The sequence below is a fragment of the Carassius carassius genome, chromosome 13 (genome assembly GCF_963082965.1).
Source record: "Carassius carassius chromosome 13, fCarCar2.1, whole genome shotgun sequence".
NCBI classification, from domain to species: Eukaryota; Metazoa; Chordata; class Actinopteri; order Cypriniformes; family Cyprinidae; genus Carassius; species Carassius carassius.
Window position 1 is genome coordinate 33,660,482 of NC_081767.1, and position 26,283 is coordinate 33,686,764.

Sequence of the window (26,283 nt, forward strand, 5' to 3'; positions counted from 1 at the left end):
CTTCAATTACAGCCGTGTGCAGAAGATGGTGTACGTTTACAGATTTAAACAGCTTACAAAGTTGCCCTCGGGTGTTTTAGTTGCCATCAGTTAATTCCTGTAATTTATGGGTTTTGCTGTGCAGATTCCCTGTGCTGATCCGAGTGAAAGCTGAGAGTGATATTCACAGAAAAGTGATGATAATGATGAAGAAGAAGAGTATTTAATAGGCAAATAAAACAATGTTCAGTCAAATAAAAAGTCTGGAAATCTGAAAGTACAACATGTTTAAACCTGGAAATACAAAGAAAGTTTTAAGAGTTTTGAATGTTTAGAAAAGTTATGGTATAAAACGAATAAGAATTTTTTTTTTTCTATTCTAGAGTCAATAATAAAAATAAGTTCATATATAATAGTCACTAATCAAATGTGAATAAAAGAGTTTTCAACTTAATAAATAATAAACCTAATATATACGGAAATTATAAATAATAATATTGAAATAAATCATGTTTACATTCAGTGTAACTTAGAGAAAATATTAGTTTCTTATTTTCCATTTTCACTTCGGTTTTTAGTAATTTTTCCATTTCATTTTTAAGTTTTAGTAATTTTTTTGTAGTGCATTAAAAAACACATATTTTTTATATCATTAATATATTTTTCTGTTTCAGTTTCGTTATTTTACTAAATTAAAATATAAAATGTTTCCTTGGCTAATAGATTTTTTTTTTTTACATTTATTTCAGTTAATGTTTATTTTATTTCAAGTGATGATTTAAAAAAAATTGGTTTAGTTAAAAAAATCCAGTTTAAATCATCATAGTTTTTAAAATATAATCATATTTTATGATTTACAAGAGTATAAAACAGTAAAAAAAAACATGCACAAGGTAAAAAGTGGGAAAAAAAGTCTGATGAAGGCATGTGGAAAAGGTTCTGAGAAAATCATAATGTAACCTTCATGTAACTAGAAATCTAATCTGTACAGTTTCCATGTAGTTGTCTGTAATGTTTTAAATATGGCAGAGTTTGGATTCTGCCACAAAGTCTGTGTGCCGCTGAACCTCATTAAGAGCGTCACGTTGATGTCAGGCCGAGGTCTGATCAGAAGATGTTTAAAGCCACATGAAGACGCTCAGCAGGAGACGGTTTCCAGAACTCAGTTCATGAAGATGAGAAGAAATGATGTTCCACTAGAAATGATGCCAAACTCCACAGCAGAGTCCTCCATCAGTCCTCAGTTTTTTTTCGTCCCTTAAAAGAAAATTCTGTGTTTCTTTAGAAGTTTAAAGGAGGCTTCAACTGTTTTATTTTGTCTCTTTATTTACTTGTTCCTGATATTAAAGTTGTATGTGGTGAAACGTTACATTGGCCAGCAATTTCTTGATTTTAGGCTTGGTTAGAATTATTATTGAACTTTATATTTACATTTCTGCATTTCACAGATTCATAGTATATTCAACTTATTTTTGAAATACATTTTTAATATGTATGAAAACACTGTATTAGAGAAATGTCAAAATGGGGTGAAACATTTGTTTCATATATATGACTTATATGTCATAATTTTTTTTTTTTTTGGTCTTTATGTCTTAATTATGGATATCAGTTTTTATATCATAATTTTTATTTAGATTGTGCCATTTGGATTTATGTCAATTAAATATCTTTTTTTTAAATAAATAATTTATATTTATTTTGTCATAATTTCTATAATATATCATAATTATGACTTTTTGTCATCACTTCTATTATAGATCATAATAAAGAATTTTTGTCATAATTAGCCAAAAGCTTGCCAAAGCATGATTTTTTTAAGTGGCAGAAATAATTAAATACATAATTACTGTAAAACTGTATAGAATTACACAGACATAAGATATTACCTATTTATATATATATATATATATATATATATACATTAGCTGATGGCAAAAATTCATAGTTTGCATGTTACTATACAATTCTACTGTTTAATTTCTTTGAATTGCACACAATAAAGATTGTTTTAAAGCGGCTTCACAGAAAGTAACAGAATCAGTGATGCAAACTTCAAACAAGAGACAGATCCAAAGTCTGCCGTGTTGATTCAGTTCAGTTCATTAACTGTGTAAAGTTCCCCAGTTATACACAAATTCAATCCAGCTATAAAGCAGCTCTACAGAACACGATGGCCAATTCAGTTCCCATTCACACTTATGAATCGATAGTTGGATTCTGAATTTCAGATTTATGTCTTGGTGTATGATAGATTTTGTCTGGTATTTAGAGTGAATGTTTCTGTCATGAGAACATCAGAAAGGCTTCTCCAGCTCATCGTTGTGCATCTGTCTCTGATGAATCCATGGCTCTGGGCGACGGCATGCAGAACGCCTATAAAAGCAATAAAAGCCAACAATGGCTTTTCAAAAATTAACGCAGCATCTCCATATTGATGAGGAAACATATCCAATCTTTGCTTTTCGCCTTTCTTTAAATGTCACAGTGATGGATGCCATGTTTGCAGCATGCCATAATCAACTGTTTTCTGATATTTTGACTAATGCTGCTTTTGAGTTATAGCCAGCAAAAGGAATAATCACTCAGATATGGGAATGCAGACGGCGAGGGGGGCGTGTATGTAAATGAGCGCATATGCATTAATGCATGACCCTATAAGAATAACAATCAGGCCTTCGGGCGCTAAAGCAGGTGTCGTTAATAGTCACGCCGGAAGCTTTGAGCCCCTATTTTCAGCCCTGCGTTTCAGCGTCTCCTATTATTATTTTATGGTTATCTGAACCTATTCAAAGGCCTGATGTGAAGCTGTCAGAGAAAACATGCACGTGTTTGTACAGCTGTGTGCTTGAGTTTAAAACAGTTAATTAGTATATATATATCATGTAAGTTATTGTTATTATTCAAATTGTTAAAATGCATGTAATTATTTAAAAGGTAAATCATATTAAAAAGTGATAATTATGTCACAAGAAAGTAATATTTTTAAGAGATAAAGTGATGAATAATGAATAAATAAAAATGCATGACATAAAACATAGAATTTTAGAAAATCCTTATGACATACTGTAAAATAATGACATTTGTCATATTTATGAGATGAAAAGTCATTAAAATAAAAATGTGAGTGACAGTTAAGGGGTTAAACTCAAAATTATGAGATAAAAGTCCATGATGGACATGAAGACAAAAATATGTAATACTAATTCATATTTATGAGAATAAAAATACATAAAAAGTCCAGTTTATGAGATGAAATGTTGATATTATGACATAAAAATTGTTAATTATGATGAAAATGTATACATCAATTCTGCATCAAAATTATGAGTTAAAAATGTATTATTATGAAAAAGTCACAGTTATGACATACCAAGTCATATTTCTGAGAATACAAACACATTAAAAAAAATCTAAACATCAAAATGATAATTGACATTAAATTCTATTTATGAGATGAAGTCAAATAATATAAAAAATAAAGTAATTCATAAAATAATCAAAGTAAAATTTGAAACTAAAAGTCAAAATCATGACAAAAAATCAAATATGATATTATACATCAGTCATATTTACGAGATGAAAAGTCAAAATTATGATAAATTATGATAATTATGATTTACCAAAGCAAGATGTTTTTCTTCTCTTATGTGAATTAAATTGGCTTCTTTAAGGCAAATAATTCAGCACATTAATAGACAAACCTGGTGGACAGAATATGTTTCAGTGAATCTGCTCTTATGATATTGCTCTTTTATTGCTCAGGACATGAACATGAAGGTGCAGATAATTAATCAAACCATCAGTGTCTTCTGTCGGTCAGATATCAGGTCAGAACTGCTTACAAATCACCTGTCTGTCTGTCTGTGGGCGTGTCTTTGATAGCTGCTGTCTGATTGGCTCCTCGGGAGCTCATTGGATGATGCAGTATTAATGCAGTCCTGTGAGGGAGATCCATTCATCTGATGGGAAGGTTGGGCCCCCCACAGAAGCCTGTCAGAGAGACTGATGGAGAGCCCCAGACCTCCCGCAGACGCCCCGATATGACCCCAAAACTCACCATTACCACTACTTCTTTTCTCATCATATGACAATTATGTTCTTTTAAGCATGCAATTTAACAATGCTGCCACTACAAATGTAACTTAAAAGTAAAAAATGATGACATGAAAGTCCTACTTATGAGATGAAAAGTCGAAATGATGACATACTAAGTCATATTATGAAATTATGACATATAATGTGATATTTATGAGATGAGTCCAATTTATCATATTTATGAGGTCAACACAAGTAAAATTTTCATGATAATTTTGACTTTAAAATTCTGGTCAATTTTAATCCCATATGTCTTAATATGTTATGATTTTGATTTGACCTGCTATATGTCATTATAAAGTAATTGTTTTATAATTTAATTATGGAATCAGATTGACGCAGCAGTGCTGCCACCGTGTGGCTACTGTTCACCATTACACCTTCACCTTTAGTCACGTGTGCACTAGAGAGCATGTGGAATTAAAGCTCCATCATTCATCTAGACTACATTTTATTGTTTAAAAAGAAGTCTCTTCTGCTCACCGAGGCTGCATTATTTGATTTAAAATACAGTAAAATCAGTAATATTGTAAAATATCATTGCAATTCAAAATACCTATTTTCCATCTGAATAACAACAAACCAACAAAAACAGACACTTTATCAGTTTACATTAAAATATACAAATTAACGATTTTTTTCCTAGTACTTAATTTAAAATACATCAAAATAGGTAATTCACCCATTTATATTAACATATGGGATGAAATTATTATGAATGAAGTAATATTTGTCTAGCACTTAATCCTAAAATTAAATATCAGAATTAAAAATAAAATATTTCTTCTCTAATATTTAATTTTAAAAGAACTGACCTATTTATATAAAAATACATAAATTATTACAAAATTATTTTGTATTTTTTCAATAGACCTAAATCTTTAAGACACCAAAACACTGAAATTGTAGCTAGTTATATATAAAATGTAAACTATTAAAAAATATACATAAATATTTCTAGTACTTAATAAAATGTTGAAATCTAAATTACATATATAAATTATTATAAAATTCAGTATTTTTTGTCTAGTGCTTAATCTTAAAATTAACATTAAAATAAAAAAGCATCAAGTATTTTTTTACTAACATAATTTTAAAAGAACTGACCTAATATATGTTTAAAAATTATTACAAATATTTTTCTAGTACTTAATTTAGAAGACATCAAAACTCATAGAATTTACCTGTTTATATTACAATATTGATTTTCTTTTATTTATTTTTTAGACATCAACGACATCAAAAACATGTACCTATATACATATATATATATATATATATATATATATATATATAAATAAATACCAAATAATTTTGTAATAATTTATGTATTTTTATATAAATAGGTCAGTTCTTGTAAAATTAAATATTAGAGAAATATTTTATTTTTAATTCTGATATATATAAATACAATTATATGGTACTGGAAAATGCAATATAAATATATATTTTGCATTTATTTATGAAATAATGCAGAATTGTTTATATTATGATCCAAACGTCACCTGATGTACACTGTTCATAAAAACACATTTAAGCCAAGACAAGACACATGAAAAAGACAGAAAAAGGCCAAAGACAAAATGTTTATTCACTGTCAGTCTGCAACTGCAGCTCTTCCTGAAACACTGGCAGTGTCAAATAAGGCAGAGGGCGTATAGATCATATGGATTTGTACAGTTTTGCACCAACAACAGTTATACATTCACCAGTTACTGTATGTGTGATATTATATAGATCTATATATATTTATATATACTGTATATATTTATAAACGTATTCTTAAAGAAGTGTGAGGGACTCAGGTAACAGAAGAAACACACACGGTTATAAAGCTGATTCAGTCTTTACTGTGAAACACATCATCTTACGTCTACTCTCTGTGATCTCTAATAAAATAAAATAAAAATATATTATGCTCATCATATATAGCTCTTAAACTGTGCATTTTGCATTGGATAAAATCTGTTCAGTTCTGTGTCTGTGTTTGGAAATAAGCTCATGTACAAGACATCAGTGTGTTAGAAACACACACACACACACACACACACACACACACACACACACACACACACACACACACACACACACAGTTTAAGGATCTAATGCACAGATAATTTCATCCTCACAAACCCAACAGGCAGTCGGTGACTTCAGAGATGAATTAGCACAAAAGCATCGATCACATCTAAAGCCGTTTTACAAATACATAGAAAAATATAATCCTCTGAATGCCCTTTTTACAATTTTAGATAGATTATAGATTTATCTGAAAATATCAGTATAGTTAGTGGAGGAGGATCGAGTGTGTTTACTAAAGGGAAGTTAGTGATCATCTTAATATATATACAGGAAAAACCCTTTAAAAATACCATGGTATTAATTGATCATGATTACTATATTCATGTACTTTATAGTGGTGTTGTTTTACAATAGTCACATACTATAGTATTTACAAAAAACTATCATGGTACTATGGTTTTGTAACATGTGCTGTGCGATTGTATTCTTGGAAGTACCCTGAAATACCATAGTACACCATGGTATGTTTCAAATCACTAGTTATACCATGTGATACCTTCACTGCACGCACTTTTTTGCAAAGAGTACCATGCTAACATAATAAAACCGTGGTATTTTTTGTAAGAGATGAAAGCTATAACATTAGAGAGTCGTTTTACTCTCACAGATGTTGCCCTTTTCTACAGTTATGCTGTGAATACAGTTTTTGGACCAGTGTAACGTAACAGGCTTGACACAACAAAGCAACACTTTTCTTAATCTGAGTTTCTGTCCTAAACTGAGATATTCTGTCAATCATCTGGTTACTGGTTAGTGTAGCCCCGCCCACAGTGACATCTCATTGGTCCAAAATCCCACCTTCATAGACTACCATTCAAGAGTTTGGTGAATTTTGAATGTTTTTGAAAGAAGACTCTGCCGTTCACTGAAGCTTCATTATTTATTTGACCAAAATGCAGTAGAAATTGTGAAATATTATTATAATTTAAAATAATTGTTTTCTAAGTAAATATCTATTAAAGTGTAATTTATTTATGTGATGCTCCGCTGTATTTTCAGCATCATTCCTCCAGTCTTCAGTGTCACATGATCTTCAGAAATCAGAATAATATACTGATTTTCTGCTCAATAAACATTTCTGATTATTAAAATTGTTGAAAAAAAGTAAAAATAATTTTTTTATTAATCTCTAAAAATACAATTGATGAAAAATTAACTTAACTTTTTTTGTTATCAATAATATTTCTTATAAATTCAAGTATATACAGAGAGAGTTAAATTTCACATACAGAAAAATACAAAAAAAAAAAAAAAAATTATTTCCTCCATTATTTTAATGTGAAGAAGAAATATTTGTGAAGATATTTGTGATACACTTTTTTCAGGATTCTTTGATGAACGGAAAGGTCAAAAGAACAGCATTTATTTGAAAAACTATCTTTTTAAAATCAATTTTTATGAATAAACATATATTTAACTAAAATCTTATTGAGCCCAAACTCTTAATGGTAGTGTATCTGTATAATAAACATTTGATATTTGTCTGTGAGTTTTTAAATTAACATGAACATTTATTCTGTTCTGGTTAGGACACTTTTAGAGGCAAATAAAGAGCCATTTATGTAAATGAGTGATGTGCTCCGGGTTATTGATGGCTGAGATTGTGTAATTATGGATTAGTGTAATTAGTCTCTGAAGCACTGATCAGATGACGGACAGGTAACCAGCGGTTAAAGCACGAGCGTCAGTACAGGTCTTTATAAGGTTTGGAGTAGTTAAACATCAAGTAGTCCATGTAGTAGAAGTCATACGCCCGCTGGCGCTCAGACGCGTTCAGCTGCGAAAAATAATGCTGTGTGATCTGAGTAGAAGTTCTGGCCGCTTTGGGGTTCCCGTCTTTGAACGAGGGGTACGACAGGTTCTCCGGCGCACCGATCTTTCGTAAAAGAAAGTTGGCGTCTTCTTCCAAGGTCTCGACTTTCCCGATGAAGTCGTAGTGAAGATGGCATGGGCTACAGAGCTGGTTGGCCGCTTCCCAATGGATGTCCATTCCCACGGGACGATGCACGTCTAAAAGATAGTGCATGAACTCTCGAAAGGTCACGCCGCTTCCCGTCTTCAGAGCCGCCTGCGATGCATTCACCCTGTATTTGGAGATGATGGGCTTTCCGAAGACGGGATGGTAGTAGGAATTGGGGCTCTCGAATTTGTCCCTGAATGCAGACACCAGTCGCTCCATCGGCTCTCGGACGAAGAGGACTTTGGTGTACGTCTCTAAACGCTTCGTGATGCCTTGATGGTCGAAGCTGTCCAGGCGTTTCAGGTGGTTGTCATAATGAACGGCCACGTGATTGATTTCTCGCGTAGAGTTGGCGATGCCGGCCAAAACCATCAGGATTCTCTTCCAGTTGGAGCATCCGGCTTTAGGCACCTCGCAGTACAGCAGTTTGTGACGGTCCTCCACGTAAATCCGCGAGACGTGATGTGGCGTTATCGTCCGTGAAATATTACTCCGATATTTCCTGCAGACGTCCCGTATGATCCGCCGACGGGACTCCTGTGATGGAGATGATGGTGACTGTGAAGAGTTGGAGTGGGGTCTCAGCACAGGGCTGGTCTTTAATAGTTTCCGGTGGCGTTTGGTGACCTGTTGAGGGCTCGGGTCGTGCTCCTGGGACCCCGGTGTTGCAGATTCTCGGTTCCACTGGGAATCTGGCAGCTGCATTGGTGAGATGGGGTAGGTATCGCCCTCCTCTGATCGCTGGTTGACTCGGTCACTGAACTGAGCGCACTGCTCCTTCAAACACACATAATACAAACCAATGAAGCACACTCACATCATAAGAGGAATATGTTTATTGTTATATTTCACTCAAAAAAATAAAAAAAAATATTTTTTTAAATGATCATAATTTAAAATAAATATATATTGACAGTATAAGAGGGAAATGTATTTATTATTTTATATTTCACTCAAAAAATATTTGACATAGTTTTTTTTATTAATTATCATAATTTTAAATAAATCTATATTTTCATTATAATAAATGAATATATTTATTCTGTTATATTTCACTCCAAATTAATTATTTAAGATGACATTTTTAATTTGTTTTCATAATTTTTGATTCATTTTCTCACAAATTCTTAGTATTTTAAATGTAAAGAAAAAATATAATAATGAATTATTTTAATTGTGAAGTATTAATACATTATGGTGGTATTTATAGCACTGAATTCAATTAATTTAGATTTGAATTAAAACAAAATCATTGTGTTCAGATAGGATGATTTTAATCAATATTAGAATAATGAGAACCTAAAAGTCCAAATTAAAAATGGATGTATAACATTTATGAGAATTTGGGATTACATATATATATATATATATATATATATATATTAGGATAAAGTAAATATATTAAATATAGTTCTCTTGGTGTATTCTGTAGCCATCAGATGGAGCCGTTCACCCGTATATGATCTTCCTGAGCTCCGCCGGATGGATGTGTCTCATCACAGATCATCTGTGCTCTGTGACGCTCTCTGAATATCTCTAATCTGCTAATTGATGAGGATTTTGGCTTAATTCTCGACGTCACCTGATTTCCAAAACATGTCGCCTGTGGCAAATATAGATTTAACTTCTCATTTGAATTCACTAAGGTGCAATAAAGTCAATTAAATGAATAATCATAAATTATTAACGAGGTGATTCGTTTATTATGAGTTCAGGGTTCATTTGATTAGTGACGCCAGGTTACATCTGCCCCTTGCTTCGGGACAATATGAGGGCATGAGAGAAGAGATGACAGGAGAAGATGCTTAATACTGTCACGTGTGCTTCTGAATAACACCGCAGTGAAGAATAGAAACTAAATAAGAACATCTGCATCTTCTCACCTGCCTGGACAGAGTGCTTCCTCTGAACTTCACACCTGAAAGACAGACAGAGACAGACAGATTAGCTGTGTGTGCAAATGCAATATAGTAAAAATGTTTGATACGCATAATGGATTCTGCATATTAATAATGACATGCATCCTCTTTAAAAACAGTTCAACTTAAACATGCATCAGAGATCATTCAGAACAAAAAAGCATGTCTTAATTGAACATGTATGTGTGTGTGTGTGTGCATCATGTGTGTGTGTGTCTGTGTGTGTGCGCACACAACAACACACATAAAGGCCACATGCTGCGTCTTTCTCATTCCATTTAAACAATCTCCAGCATTTCAAAGCGCTTATTCTGTAATTACAGAGTGAATGAGAAACATTCAATAATTAGAGCTTTCCATGCATAACCATGTTACTTTGTTTCAAACATTTAATTGAGAAGCACACACACACAAACACACACATGCACGCACATACACACACACACACACACACACACACACACACACACACACACACACACACACACACACACACACACACACACACACACACAAACACACACATGCACGCACATACACAGACACACAGACACACACACACACACTTAGCTGTCTAAATGGAAACAATAAATAGACTTCTATTGTTTTTATATACAGATAGTTATACACTTTTAAAACTTTTTTTACAAATGAGGGTGTCCCCAAATGGAGGTTTTAGGAGAATTTGACAGGTTTTGCTCACTTTTGGGTGCAAATCTGTCCCCAAAATATGGTTATGTATACACAAACACACACACACACACATACACACACACACACACACGCACACAAATTATATGGCATACAATATACCGTGTAGAGAGACACCTATTCAACCTATGGCAACCTGAAGAACACAAAAAGTCTTTAAAAAATCTTTAAACATTGTATTAATGTCCGTCTGGATCAAAAAATGGGAAATATTTTGCAGGTATTTTAGCTTCGTTATATCCTGCAGTATTCAATTACAGAGGCTGGTGACTAAAAGAAACCTGTTCAGTGTTGAAGTGCTGAATTAAAGGAAAAGTTCATCCCAAAATGAACATTTGCTGAAGATTTACTCAACCTTAAGGCCATCTGAAATCAGGATGAGTTTGTTTCTTTGTCAGATTTGGAGAAATGTAGCATTGCATCACTTGCTCTGCAGTGAATGGGTGCCGTCAGAATGAGAGTCCAAACAGCTGATAAAAACATCACAATAATCCACAGCACTCCAGTCCATCAGTGAACATCTGGAGAAGACAAAATCTGTGTGTTTGTAAGAAACAAATTCATAATTTTTTCAGTGTTTTTCCTCTAATTTATCGAGTCCTGTATCCATAATAATAAGTCTGGTCTGAATCAGGAGACAAATCTGCACAGATCAAGCACCATTTACAAGCCAAAACAAACATGTGGCTGGATTTTGACAAGAGAGACAACACTGTTTGGACTCTCATTCTGACGGCACCCATTTACTGGACATTTTTATATTTGGGTGAACTGTACCTTTAAGTGGCGTGTGCATGTAGTGAATTCATCAAGACCAGCACAAGCAAGTCTTCACATATTTAGATCTGACTGTAATGAAACACGAGATGTGCAAGAAACATGATTTTTCAGACCGACATCATATGGATGCACATGCACACATACACCTTGATAACAAAATTAAGATAAAAAAAAAATCGTAATTATTTTAAACTATCTAATACGGTGCGATCGTACAGCAGAAGTGCAGGTTGTTTGCGAGTGAAATCTTCAGCAGTAAATTGCAAACTGGGTTCTGTCAGAAGTGAGGCACAGGCTAAACAAACTACACTGTGCAGAAAAACTTAGATGGAGCTGTTAATTGGCAAGCAGTTGATTAAAATGCAAAAGAGCTCTTGACTCATCGCGACCCCCTCACACTGTGACAGGAGATCTCCTCAAACGACTCTAGACACACTGAAACAACAGAGAGAGCAGCTGCAGACACCTGACACACACTGCTCTTTAAAGACATCAGAGAGAGGGCTGAGAAACACCTTGTCATTCCACATGCATGCTGGGAAGAATGATGCGCTTGATTTACTCCCGAGATCTTCATAACTTCTGACTGAAGGGCAGAGATTTTAACCTTGTATCAGCTGACACACATTACATAATAACTACAAAAGAAAAGTACATTTCCGAAGGTGTTTGCATGTGCAGAAATCATCGCTGAATGATGTGGGATTGCTTTTAGCACATTGCTATTTTGTTACGTACTTTTCCCTTTTTGAAAATTTGAATATCATACATTTGATCCCTTGCAATGGAACAGCACAGTGATGCTTAGCTTAGGAAAGCGACGAAATGAATGAATGCATTAATTAATAAAACAAGCAAACAACTCTACAATGCATATTATTTCTCCAATATGCAGTAATAATACTGTGAATAGAACAGTTTATGCAAACTTTCTGAAATACCTGGATGACTTATGCATATATGACGAAATGTATGCATGCATGAGATACAATGTAGTGCACTCAAAATAACTGGATTTCAATCCATTTTTACACAAACTCTATTCAGATGCAACATAATGAGACAATAATATATCGCCGTTTGAGAGGATATATATATATATATATATATATATATAATTTTATTATTATCATGCATTATGCAAACTTGATCTCAGGGTGATATTACAGCAGAACTTCCCTCTCCAGCACCACAGTCTCCTCCATTCATTCCATTCAGGGTGCTCACACACACACACACACACACACACACACACACACACACACACACACACACACACACACACACACACACGTGCTGCAGGCTGTGTTTCCGGCAGAATTTCTGGTCTTTTTGTGTGTGTGTGTTAGCTGCCCTCTGGTGATGCTGGGCTTCATGCCTGCGCTGTCAGTCAGTCTGTGTCTGTAAGGCCTGTATCATTACCAGTGCCACTGAGAAAACCTTTAAATTAAATTCCTGGATTAACACTGAAATTGAACTGAGGAAACAAACAGAATGCAGAATGAGAATTAAACTAAAGTAGAAATTAAATATACACACATACTGTAGTATATGTACACACATTGTTAAACAATATTGAATATACTGTAAATTTACATTTACTAAATATTAACATTATAAACAATATTTAATATTTTGCATATATAAAAATATTGTTATATATTTTATTAATGTTTTACTAACTATATAATTTAATAATATATATATATATATATATATATATATATATATATACACACACACACACACACATACATATATAATATGTACAAAATATTATATTAATTAAAATAAATAAAACAATAATATAATAATAAAGAAAAATATGAATTTTTAATAGCTTATTTAGTAGCGTGTAAACATTATTTTAATATTTGTATTGATTTAATATTTTATATATATATATATATATATATATATATATATATATGTATATTTACAAAATGTGAAATATAATTGCTTGAAATATAAAAAATGAAATAAAAATAATAATTAATACGTATACATTATAAAACAATATTTAATAATACATACACTTACAAACTATTAAATACTACTTAAAATATTTTAAATAATTTTGTGAGCAATGTCTACTTTATTATAAGAAAGCAATATTTAATATTTGTATTTTAAATATATTTACAAATGATTAAATATTGCAGAAAATGTGTGTGTATATATATATATATATATATATATATATATATATATATATATATATACAGTACACTTATACACCCACACACACACACATGCATGCATAAAACTTTATTAAATATTATATATTTACAACATATATTGAAATGTTAGGCTCCTATAACTCATGGATTGGTAGTGCTGAATCTGCACTGTGTGTCAGGTGCGTACGTGATGTTCTAGAACAGCAGAGACCGTTCCCTCTGGGTCTCTGAGTGCTAATGACAGCGGGTGACCAACGGCATCATGGGATACGCAGAGCAGTGATGCATCCGGACCAAAATAACCCTCAGTGCCATCAGGTGAAGCTCTGTCTCGCTGTCTGTGGTGTCTGTGGTTCGCTGGCATCTCCCAGAGGGCTGAAACACCAACTCCAGCAAGTGACGGGTATAAAAACACAGAACAAAATCACAGCCTCGTAAAAATAGCACAAGGCTGACCTCCAGTAAGTAATGACAGTGTGTTTGATCAATAGTGACGGGCCGAGTGCTGCACACAATCCCTGTCTGACTGGCTCTCATCACTAAGTAACCTTTAGAGTAATCACACCCTCTCATTCTGTGCCTTCTATCCTTTGTTCCAAACCCTAGTGGCCTGCTTCAGTGTCTGCTGTCTGCACAGTCACTGAATCCTATATGTGACTCATTTCCAACACTCTACACATAGGCAACAAACCATGAGAATCACAACTGACTGCAATAGAGTTCGACCTTATTATGATGCTAAGCCAACAATGGAGTGATGCACATCTCAACAAAATACTTAAAAAATAATTTTTGACAGTGAACTGTTCATAGAATTTAATGTTACATTTTTTTAGGCAAATGATGTGATATCTAATCATAAAAAATGCATACTTTTCAGCATGAAAAATGAATACATTGCTTTCAAAAAATTGTGAAAGAAGTCTCTTCTGCTCACTGAACCTGCATTTATTTGATCAAAAAAATACAGTAAAAATGTGAAATATTATTACTATTTAAAATAACTGTTTTCTATGTGAATATATTGTAAAATGTAATTTATTTATGTGATGCACAGCTGTATTTTCAGCATCATTCCTCCAGTCTTCAGTGTCACATGATCTTCAGAAATCATTATAATATGAATAATGATATTCATTCATAAATAAACAATTCTACTTTTAAAAAAATCATAAAGTTCTCATGCACAAGCAATCAAATCCCACTCCTCTTCCAGCTATAACCCTGTGTGCGTCCCATCTCACACACAGCCTGCCGTTTCTCCATTTCCTATTCTCACAGCGCTTCTGTGCATCAGCTGAATTTCCTTCTGCATGTCTGGACGACGCTTTTCTCCAAAGGGGGTCAGACAAACTCATCAGAAGCAAACGGTGTGACTCTACAGAATCTTCCTGACTCTTGTGCATCAGAGTATTTCTCTAAACCTCAGTCATGTTTACTGTATCATCTATGATCATCAAGACGTGTTAATGAGAGGTTTCCCGTAGCAACAAGCGTCCTGTCAGATGACGGTATGATGTGCCGCTCAGCACAGATACAGAGAACAATAATAACAGAAACAGAAACTTCATAGGATCCGTTACATTGTCAGCATGACAAAAGCTCAAAGGCATCATCTGAACCTTTATGTGCTTCCACAAATAACTTGCCTTGACTTTCCTTCCCCAAATAACTTTATTAACTAGTTCTTTAAAAAAAAGCACCATTTGCCTTTTTTTTTTTTTTGTATTATGCACACCCACGGTCTCATCAATATGCCTTAAGTGCCACTTAATCAACACCAAATAAGAAATATAACATAATACTATTATCTTCCTATTATCGTTTTCCACCCACAGTTTTGATGTAAATGTATATATATATATATATGCACTTATATTCTGCAATAAGTGTCATTTACATAAATGTATAAAACTTTTGCACATTATTACATTATTATATATGGTAATTATATTTATTTATAAATGTAATAATAATAATAATCTATAATAATTATCTATATTTGTAATTTAATTTCTGTAATATAATTGTCATTAAAAACACACACAAACACACACACATTATCAACATAACATAGTTTTTATTTATATTTTTAATTTTGATTTATTTATGTATTATATTTGTCCTTAAAACATTGAATTATTAAGCATTATTAGTATCAGGTGTAGATAGATAGATGGATGGATGTGTTTGTGAGTGTGTGTGTGTGTGTGTGTGTGTGTGTAGGGTGTGTGTGTGTGTGTGTGTGTGAGAGAGAGAGAGAGAGAGAGAGAGAGAGAGAGAGAGCGAGCGAGCGAGGGAGAAACAGAAAGACAGAGAGAGAGAGAGAGAGAGAAACAGAAAGAAGAGAGAGAGAGAGAAACAGAAAGAAGAGAGAGAGCGAGAGAGAGAGAGAGAGAGAGAAACAGAAAGAACAGAGAGAGAGAGAGAGAGAGAGAGAAACAGAAAGAAGAGAGAGAGAGAGAGAGAGAGAGAGAGAGAGAGAGAGAGAGAGAGAAACAGAAATAAGAGAGAGAGAGAGAGAGACAGTGTCTAGGTACTGCAAAGTATGAAAGTCTTGATTTTCAAGCATAAGGGTCTGTAAAAGTGGAGCTAAATTCCAGAGAAGGTGGTGTGTGTGTGTGTGTGTGTGTGTGTGTGTGTGTTTACACCTCACGGCTCATGCCTTTTCTGACCATCTGTGCTGACCGAGCTTCTCTTCACAGCATGAACACACACACACACACACACACACACACACACACACACACACACACACACACACACACACAGACACACACACAAAATTACATAGAGCCTTGGTCAGTGTTTTCTACTCACCAGGGCTGTGTTTATTTGCTCAAAAATACAGTAAAAACTGTGAACTATTTTTAATATTTACAAAATAATTTTTTATATATATTTTTAATTTATTCCTCCAGTCTTCAGTGTCACATGATCTTCAGAAATCATTCTGATATGATGATTTGTCTGTGATGTGTGTGTGACTTTAAAGAGAGAATGACCCACAGCTTTGTGTGTGTGTGTGTGTGAGTGCCGATGTGATTCTGCTGAAAGACTCCTGTGCAGTGTGTATAGAGCAGTATCTGTGCCTCAGCGCTGACGGTTTGATGGTGCGTGAAAAGCAGGTCTCACAGAGGCTGTTGAGCTGTACAAGAGAAAGAGATGCTGTCAGAGAGACAGAGAGAGAGGGCTGGTGTCAGGAGGAGTCTGTCATTCAGGATGAGGTTGCAGTGTGGCTGTTGTTTTGTGTTTCTGATAAAGAGAGTGAATCACAGCTCCCACTCAACACAAACAAAAGACACAAATCCATTTAAGAGGCTCAGATGCTGCGGATGGTGAGTGTGACACTGTGTGCAGGATCACACACACACACACACACACACACACACACACACACACACACACACACACACACACACACACACACACACACACACACACACACACACACACACACACACACACACACACACACACACACACACACACAAACACAGTAACTTAGCATAGGACATTCCAAAGCGTTTGGCTAACATGTATTAAAAAAGTAGAGCTCTTAAAATGTTTATTTATCAGTGCAAGTAATAAAATAAAATAAAATAAAATAAAATAAAATAAAATAAAATAAAATAAAATAAAATAAAATAAAATAAAATAAAATAAAATAAAATAAAATAAAATAAAATAAAATAAAATAAAATTAAATTAAATTAAACACAATAAAATATAAAAAAAAAATCTTTGGCCGACTAATGTAGGAAATCTATCTATCTATCTATCTATCTATCTATCTATCTATCTATCTATCTATCTATCTATCTATCTATCTATCTATCTATCTATCTATCTATCTATCTATCTATATATCTATCTATCTATGTACACTTTATGGCAATAATATAAAACAATTATGTTAAATGAAGACATTCTTGATTGCACTAATACTTGAAAGTCTTTAAATAAATATTGGACATACTGTATAATATAATATAATATAATATAATATAATATAATATAATATAATATAATATAACATAATATAATATAATATAATATAATATAATATAATATAAGAATATGAATATATATTAATACAATTAATAAAATTTTTATTTTATATTTATTTTATTTTTTTAATTTTTATATTTATTCATTTTCTATTTTATAAAAAAATATTTTTTTGAGTGGTTTTCACAATGTACTGTACATTAAAAGAACACCCTGGTAAATATTTTTATAATTCACATTTATAGTTAATTGTGTCTAATGCTCAAATAATAGTTTTGATCAGGATTGTTCTAATCTGGGGTTTGTGAGGGAACCTCCGAGGATTTGTAAACTGATGAAAAGCTAATAATTAATTAAAATGTGAAAATGTGAATTAAAATAATAAAATAATTGTGAATTAAAACAATTCAACCTTTTACCTGTATGTCATGTGACCATTAATCATAATCATAGATCCATGAACATGCAGTGAACTATTGTAATGTGAACTTAAAATCTCAGGGAGACTGTAAGTAACTGTAAAAATATTCACTGTAAGTAAATATAATAAATTTCAGTTTCAGCTGACAAAAACCTTTGGGAATCCCTGGTTTGGATCAAGCAGCATTTTATAAATATTCAAGAAGTCTCACTATTCCAAACATTCCAAACCAACATTCTGAGGATTTACATGCAGAAAGAGAACACTTTCAGGAACGTTATTGTAACCTCTACACAATGTTACTCACAACTAGAAAACTGGGAATTTAAAGGTTTCCAAACCCCAAAATAATATCTGAATAATATGTTCATGAACTTCTCTCTGAAGTGAACTGGATTCATTAGCATCCCACACACGAACAGACACTGTGCATCTTCTCTCCTTTTCACCTGTCTAAGCCGCCGCCCCCAAAGGGCACAGCAGGGACGCTATAGGTCAAAAGAGCTGTCAATCAAATGATTGACAAACAGGACTTGAGTGAATGTCAGTCAGAGATACTGCTGTATGAAACATATAGTTAATGATATCAGAAACACGCTTCAATCCCACATATTCAACACATGATTTAGATGGTTGATACAGCATATATCTAATTATAGTAAAAATATCACTGGGCAAATACATACTGTGCATGTGCATACTGTGAAAGTTGTACTTATTAAATACAGCAGGGCTATTGTGCAATTCAGTGTAGTCATTATCTTTTCAGTTTCTTTACTACTACTACAACAACAAAAAAAGGATTTTGATGTGTTTTTGATATTCATGGCATCTTAAGGTAAATGGTTTAGAAGACTATGACATGTATTCTGCTTTCAAGCCCTACTGGGAGGTTCATACTTAAAAGTTCAGAAGATTGGGATGTGATGTGTTTTCAAGGAAGCACGAAATGACGTGCAAACGATGTGTCTTTTATGATTTATGTATTTCATCATTCTAACAATGTTGTTTGGGCACACAGGCATGATAATTATGATGTGCGCTTGTAAATACAGACCTGTCGACATGACATGAAGGAAACAATGTGCATGGAGCAAAAGCTGCAACGCACCACATACTAAACGCCTACTTATACAGCAATGGGACTAGAAATTATGGCTGGAGTCAAGGTTGTGATATTGTTATTCCATGCATGAAGAACATACAGGCCTATAGTGGATTGTACAGACGAGCGGTGTCTCTGGATGAGCTTCCAGAAGGAAAAGGTCAGCTGTGTTTTCCCAGAGCTTCAGAAGAGCGTGTGATGGCTGTAGTGCAGGGGATGAGTGCACGACAAACGCATCCAATTAGCAAGAAAGATCAAGAGGTTATAGACGCAGAACACACATATAGTACTCACCGCCTGAGGTGCGTCTCGTTTTATGCTCCGTTTACAAATGTAGAGATTTGGAGGGCTGTTGGAGCTGCATCAGAGCAGTGTTATTTGGGTTTCATTGAGATACTATAAGAGTTTTTATTATGAATATTTTATCATTTGAATATTTTGCATATTTCATTGTTATTACGGTTTAAAAAATTATTCGTTTTATTTAATTTTAAATAAAAAAAACTATTTTATTCTTATCATAGTTATTTTAGTACATCAAGTTAAACTAAATGAAAATCTGAAATGTTGAAATGACAAATTCCAGATATAAAGTTTTACTATACTTAAAAAAAAATCCCTTTAATGAAGTTAATGTTTATTTTATTTGAAGTAATGAAAATGTGTTTTTATGCTTTTAACACCGTTTCTAAAGACAGATGGCATACAATGTCATAAAAATGCATTAAATACAAATGAAGGCCTTAAAAGATCTGAAATTGGAGCGGAAAGTGTTAAATAATTAATTTTTGGACTTAATAAAGTCAATCATGGCAATAAATGTTGCATGCACTACAAAAATGAAAAAAAAATAAATGAATACAATCTAAACATACTTAAATCATTTTAAATTTACATGAGATTTAAGAAATTACGTTTTGTTTTTGGAGAATTAGAAAAATGGAGTGAGTTTAAATATATATATATATATATATGTGTCAATAGTGTGTTGAAAAGTTGATTTGACCGAGCAGATGTTTATTTAATCACAAATTCATTTCATTTTGATACATTTCTCATAAAAATGTTCTTTAATTGGTCTTAAAACTCCTAAAAGATCTTAAATTCACTTCACAAAGCTTGCAGAAAACCCTGCCATCACAGAAATAAAGCATATGATAAACAGAGCGCTGCAGGGATGACATTACCGATGTGTTTTATGCCGTATAACGTGAAAATATTTGGAAAACAGACCTCATTTCGGATACAAATGTTAATTTCCGTGCATTCCCATTCTAAACGTTATATGCCAAGTCAGAAGTTGACGGGCCACTAGAAGTGCCATAATGTTAGCAGTTTTTAGAAAGTCATTTGAATGATGTTCTTTGCTATCTCTGTATATCAAATTAGGAGATGATAAATGATGTTCCCACTGAATAATTTACAGTACATGCCTCCGCTTTAATTAACACATAAGCGAAATTAAAACATCCTTGATATTAAATTGCATTACAAGGTAGAAATGAGTCACAAAACCAGCGGCATTCACTCATTTCAAGGTGCAGAAACCACTCAAGAGGTGTCCACACGTCTCTCACGATTACAGCGTCGCCTCAATCATTCTCACTCCCACACGCAGCAAAATCAGAGTCAGAGGTATGGTATAGACCTGAAATAATTTCATCAATAAGAAAAAAAAGAAAAGAAAAAAAAGCATGTAAAGTAAATGCTTGAATGAGACTATTTTCCCAATCGGGTTCAAAAATACCTTGTGCATAAAGGCAATGCCTAATGTGTATGTTTACATATGTTTTATGTCATGAACGTACATATTTTTTCATATGAACCTGTCAGAGACTGAATATGTTTTAAATATTTGCTAAAAAAGCTCTTCTGGCTGATATTTATTTTATGTCAGCAAGGCATTATTGTGCATTATCGACTTTCTCTTGCTTCTGAATTTGGTGACTGGTTTGGTTTTGTTTGTATAATAATACACATTTAATGCACATGCAAACAAATATGTGCATTGAAATTTAGTGTCCATATAAGCAGAACTTTCAGAATGTGAAATCAGACTGGATTCATTGCAATTGACAAAAAGATTGCATGTAAACATATATAGTAATGCTCATCATAATTTTATAAGAAATTCAACCCCTAATTGCAGAAAAGTAGTTGCAGAAAAACACTTGCCAGAAAATACTCCTCATTTAGCCTTTTGATGAGGCAACAGACTGGGAATAAATTACATTTCCTGTTATTCTATGTTGCAATGCAAGAATAACATGCTATAGGGCACAACAGTTGGATTTCGAAAGTAAAAATTCCTTTCATTTGTCCATAGGGAAATTTATTTTTACTGATTACTTATAAACCATTAAAAACAGACCTGCTGTGAGCTCCAAGGTTAATAATGGATGGTATATGCATTGTTAAAGCCATCTGTCTGCATCTGTTCAAGGGTTTCACAGCTGAATTTGTGAAAAACTACATTACCCATGATTCTGCAGAGAAATCTCCACTAATCAAAATATGTAATCAAGTACTTTTTGCAATAAACTTAAAATTTACAACTTTAAATTAATAGTTTTATTAATAGTTTCACCATTGTTTTTCAGTTCGATTGTGATTCGCAATGGTTTCTGGGATTGTACTGTAGTTCTTTCCCTCATTAAGAGCACACTCTCATCTTTTTGTCTGATTTTTAAATACTTCACTGTGCATGTGCATCTTTTGCTCTTCGTTTTGTTGCATTAAGTTTGTTAAGAAGAGAAAAAAAACATAATACTTAAAAAATTGCTTAACATACTAATTCAAATTACAATTATTTCAATGCACATCTCGTTTCAAAGTCATAAGAAAGAGTTTCTAGGTGGAAGGTAGCATATGTTTTATGTTGTCAGTCACCTGATGGAGGTTTGTGATTACATGTAAACAGGAGAGTCAATCGATTCAAGGCTCTCTTGGGCAGAAGACCGAAACACAACAAATGCCCCTCGTCTCAGTCCTCACAAAATAACATCTTTTCCCCCATGCTATTTTCCTCCCCTCCGCTCTTCATTCGACTGTAACCAGCTTGCATTTGTAATGAAGCATTTGATCATTAATGCTCTAAATATTTCCACACACAGAGGAATAAACAAAATGTGCTATTTGCAATCGAATGCATTAAATGCGACGGCGAATGCTCAGATATTAGAATGGGATTCAATTTCACAGACAAACAAAGATATGCACTTTGATTTATTCTGCTAAAACACATTTAAAAAGACATGAAGTAAAAAAAATAAATGATGCGCTGTTATGGGAAATAGGACATGGAAATGATTGAATTATTTGTTTTCCGATTTTTGCACTTTGCTGATGCAGGTTTATTTTCATCTTATCATTGCATTGAAGCTTTCCAGAAAAAAACAAAAATCATTAGCGCACGCAACATTTGATTACAAAAGCACACCTCCATGAAATTACAGTGATTGTATAAACCTGCTCAGCATTTCCCATCAATCGAGGAACGCCTGGTTATATTTAGCCGAGGATGCCTCATCTGAAATTGATACTGCTTCTCACAGAGCCAATTTTAATCAAATTTGATAGCTAAAATGCATATTACATCAATTTATTTTCCTGTCAGGATGAAGGCAATGGATCATGTAAACAAACCGGCTCTTGCCTACAGCGATTGTTGGTCTCCATTGACCCTCGCGCTTGAGGGGGATGTGTTTAATTGGGGAAAATGTGCAGAAAAACCAACCGCTATTCCTTTGGGTCACCGGAGTGCAAGTTTTGCCACCAGCTAGCCAGCAGGTTCTTTTGTTCCAAGCTTATCTGGAAACAGATGATGAGGATTTATTGCAAATCAGACTCATTTCGGCATAAGACCACCTCATTTATTTCCCCTCACGAACAGAACAGCACACATCTGATAAGACACCAGTGTTGTAGCGTGGCAGGTTTATCCACACGACACAGGATTTGTCGGTAATCTGTGGCCTCCATCTTTTGCACAGCGTTATCAGTCTTAGCCTCTGTTTAACACAGTGAATGATGGGCGTCGCATTACAAGAGCCATGGGACTAAATTACCTGCATTAGTAACAGCAATGGGTGAATCAATCAGAACAAGTCTTGTAATCAATAGATAAAGCAACAGCCATCTCATGGGAGGATGTGTATAGACCTATTGAGTTGAAATAAACTTTTCTTTTAACTCTTTAGAGACACTGTTGTTCAAAAACCGAAATTAGTGGTTGGCATCAAAGTCATTGATTAACTGACTGCAGTTTTATCAAGTCGAATAGATTAAAAATGGATCATTTAGATGAATTATCTAATTCAGTGATACTTTCCGCAGGTTACTGTGAGTCAGAGTCTTTTGGGTTTTGAGTGAATCGATTAATTAATTGACTCAGTTTTATCAAGTCGAATAGATTCAAAAATATTTATTTAGATTGATTCACTCATTCAGTGACTTTTTCCACAGGTTACATACTGTGAGTGTGAGTCTTTTGTGTTTTGAATGAGTCAATGATTCATTAGTTTTACAAAGATTAATTTAGATTGATTGACTCATTCAGTGACTCTTTCTGCAGGTTACATACTGTGAGTGTGAGTCTTTTGTGTTTTGAGTGAGTCAGTGATTCATTGACTCAGTTATATCCAGTCGTTTAGTTTTATAAAGATTCATTAAGATTGATTCAGTCATTCAGTGACTCTTTCTGCAGGTTACATACTGTGAGTGTGAGTCTTTTGTGTTTTGAGTCAGTCGATTAATTAACTGACTGAGTAATACCAAGTTATTTAGATTCCAAATATTAAGATTGATTCACTCATTCAGTGACTCTTATACAGTAGTTATGCTGGCAGGTGGTGACAAGTGAGTCATTTGTCTGTTATGAGTGAGTCATTGACTCATTAACTCAATCAAATGAGCCGTTCATAGCTGAATCAAGTCTTATTATCCGTTATTACAATATGCATGTTTGCAAATCGACTTAGAGTAAAAAAAGAAAGTGCTTATGAGAGACAGAATAAGTGTTTCTTCAGCAAAAGATTAGTTTAGATTGATTCACTCATTCAGTGACATTCAGTAGCTATGCTGGTGGTAACACGAGAGTCATTTTTGTGTTACGAATGAGTCATTGATTCATTGAGTCATGCATAACAGGATCAATTCTCAACATTGTTTATGTGCAAACAACATAACTGTTTTGTGATTTGATTCTTAGGCTTGATTTTCTTTAAGATTCTTTGAATTGTGACAGTGTTTTCATGACAGTTAAGCACATCTGTCCCAAAATATCAAGTCAATATATACAGTAAAGTGAACCTGTGGTTATAATAGTCTCTATGATAATCAGATGTTCATTTGCAACACCGATGACTAATAGTTCCTGACACGCAGTGCATATTTGACTTCAGGATGGCAGCAGCTACAACTAATGAGGAAAACCGTGTCACTTCCTTCGGCGGTAATAATTCTTAGAATGAATTAATATGAGGGCAGAGAGAAAGTACAGCACTCTCCGTTTATTACAAATGTCCAAGATAATATTTTATTCTTATTAAAATCTCCCAGCCCTCCTTTCGGACGACGCCTCGTGCTTCACCCCGGGGGGAGTTTTAATATCCTTATAATTTAATATCCAGCTCAGGTTTATATGGATCTACCGCCGAGCTTATGAAAATACTCCCTCAGTATGCTTCAGGAGCGCTCCGAGGAAAGTCTTTCTCATTATTGTAAATGTTGCATGAATAATCCCACCGTCTCCACCCATGGCTCATTTAAAGCATCAGCCGATGATAGTTTTGTAAAATCCTCTCGGAGACATTGACGGATATTGAATTTGCATCTGTAAATAGTGCTTTAATTTGGCTTTTGAGTGCATGGAGAATCCTGGAGATGCTGAATCGACTGCGTCTGAGAAACATCCGTGAGGCTTTTTTTCAAAGTGGCCTTCTGGAACTTCATTATTAGGTTGTTTCTGCGTTTGATTTGATTGAATGAGTTTGTATGAATTTTCTTAAGAGTTTGTTTTCATCCCCATATCCTGTAGGTCTCCTCATATTTTTGGGTTTGAATCACATTAGATTTGCTTCAGTAAATACCAGCATGAGCATTAACAAAGTCTATCATAGTCAAAGTTATTGTTATTATTTTTGTCAATTTTATTTAGTTTTAATTTGCTTAATTTCAGTTAATGTTATCATAGTTAATTAAATTGTTTATTTAGTTATGCAAATTATTTTTTTATACATATATATATATTCAGTTTCAGTTAACATCTATCTTATTTCAAGTGATGCATTTTTTTATTGTTTTCAAATACTGTTATATTGTTTTGTTAATATTTTATATAACATATATTTATCTATAATACCATAAATGTATATAATTTTTATATTTTATTTTCTCTTTTTACAATTCTTTTTTTTTTTTTTTTTGCTAAAGTTTTATGTTTTTGTCATTTTATCATTTGTTTTAGTTTTAAAAATACATCTGTATAATTGTTTTATTTTCAGTTATTTTAGTATATTCAACTTAAACTAAGTTAAAATGAGAAACATGGCCACTTTTTCCTTTGGTTTTTCACTTTACGTCAATATTTATGTAAATGTTTTTTTCTTCTTATTATAATTTTTTTTCTGTTTTCAGTTTTAATTAACAATAATAACCAGGTTATATTCTCTTAGTACAGAGAGCGAACCGACATGCACTGTGCCATTATTTCTGGTCTATTATGATGGCATCTTTAATAGCCAACCTAAATAGCACACAGAAACCAGTTGGTCACTTTACATGTCGCTTTGTGTGTTTTGATGAAACTCCATTGGTACAATAAGACCAGGAATGTGTTTCAGGTAAAACAGGCTCTGTTCTGATTCCATATCGATGTTAAACCCCATCTAGTTTATCACATCAAACACAGGACACCATGTCCAGACATCCTCCTGAGTTAAATAGTTTTCTGTATTTCTCACTTTAATATGTTCTTCATTAAAGTGCATCTACTTCATCACAAAACCACTGACTGCACTGATTCTGTGGACCCTGTT

The 26,283-nt window shown here is 33.3% G+C and overlaps 1 protein-coding gene across 2 annotated transcripts in view; it reads right to left on the reverse strand.

Annotated features, from left to right (window-relative positions):
- Positions 1-7,485: 7,485 nt before the first annotated feature.
- The window catches only part of LOC132156402 (carbohydrate sulfotransferase 8-like), a 102,909-nt gene continuing 84,111 nt past the window's right edge, over positions 7,486-26,283 (reverse strand). Inside the window, exons 2-3 of one of the 2 annotated variants that reach the window (XM_059565406.1) lie at positions 10,003-10,037; positions 7,486-8,896 (exon numbers count right to left, since the gene is read on the reverse strand). In XM_059565406.1, coding sequence (XP_059421389.1) covers positions 7,844-8,896; positions 10,003-10,037 — 1,088 coding nt within the window. In that variant the 3' untranslated portion in view covers positions 7,486-7,843. Of the gene's footprint in view, positions 8,897-10,002; positions 10,217-26,283 lie in introns of those variants that run through there. The other variant, XM_059565405.1, reaches the window with a different exon arrangement.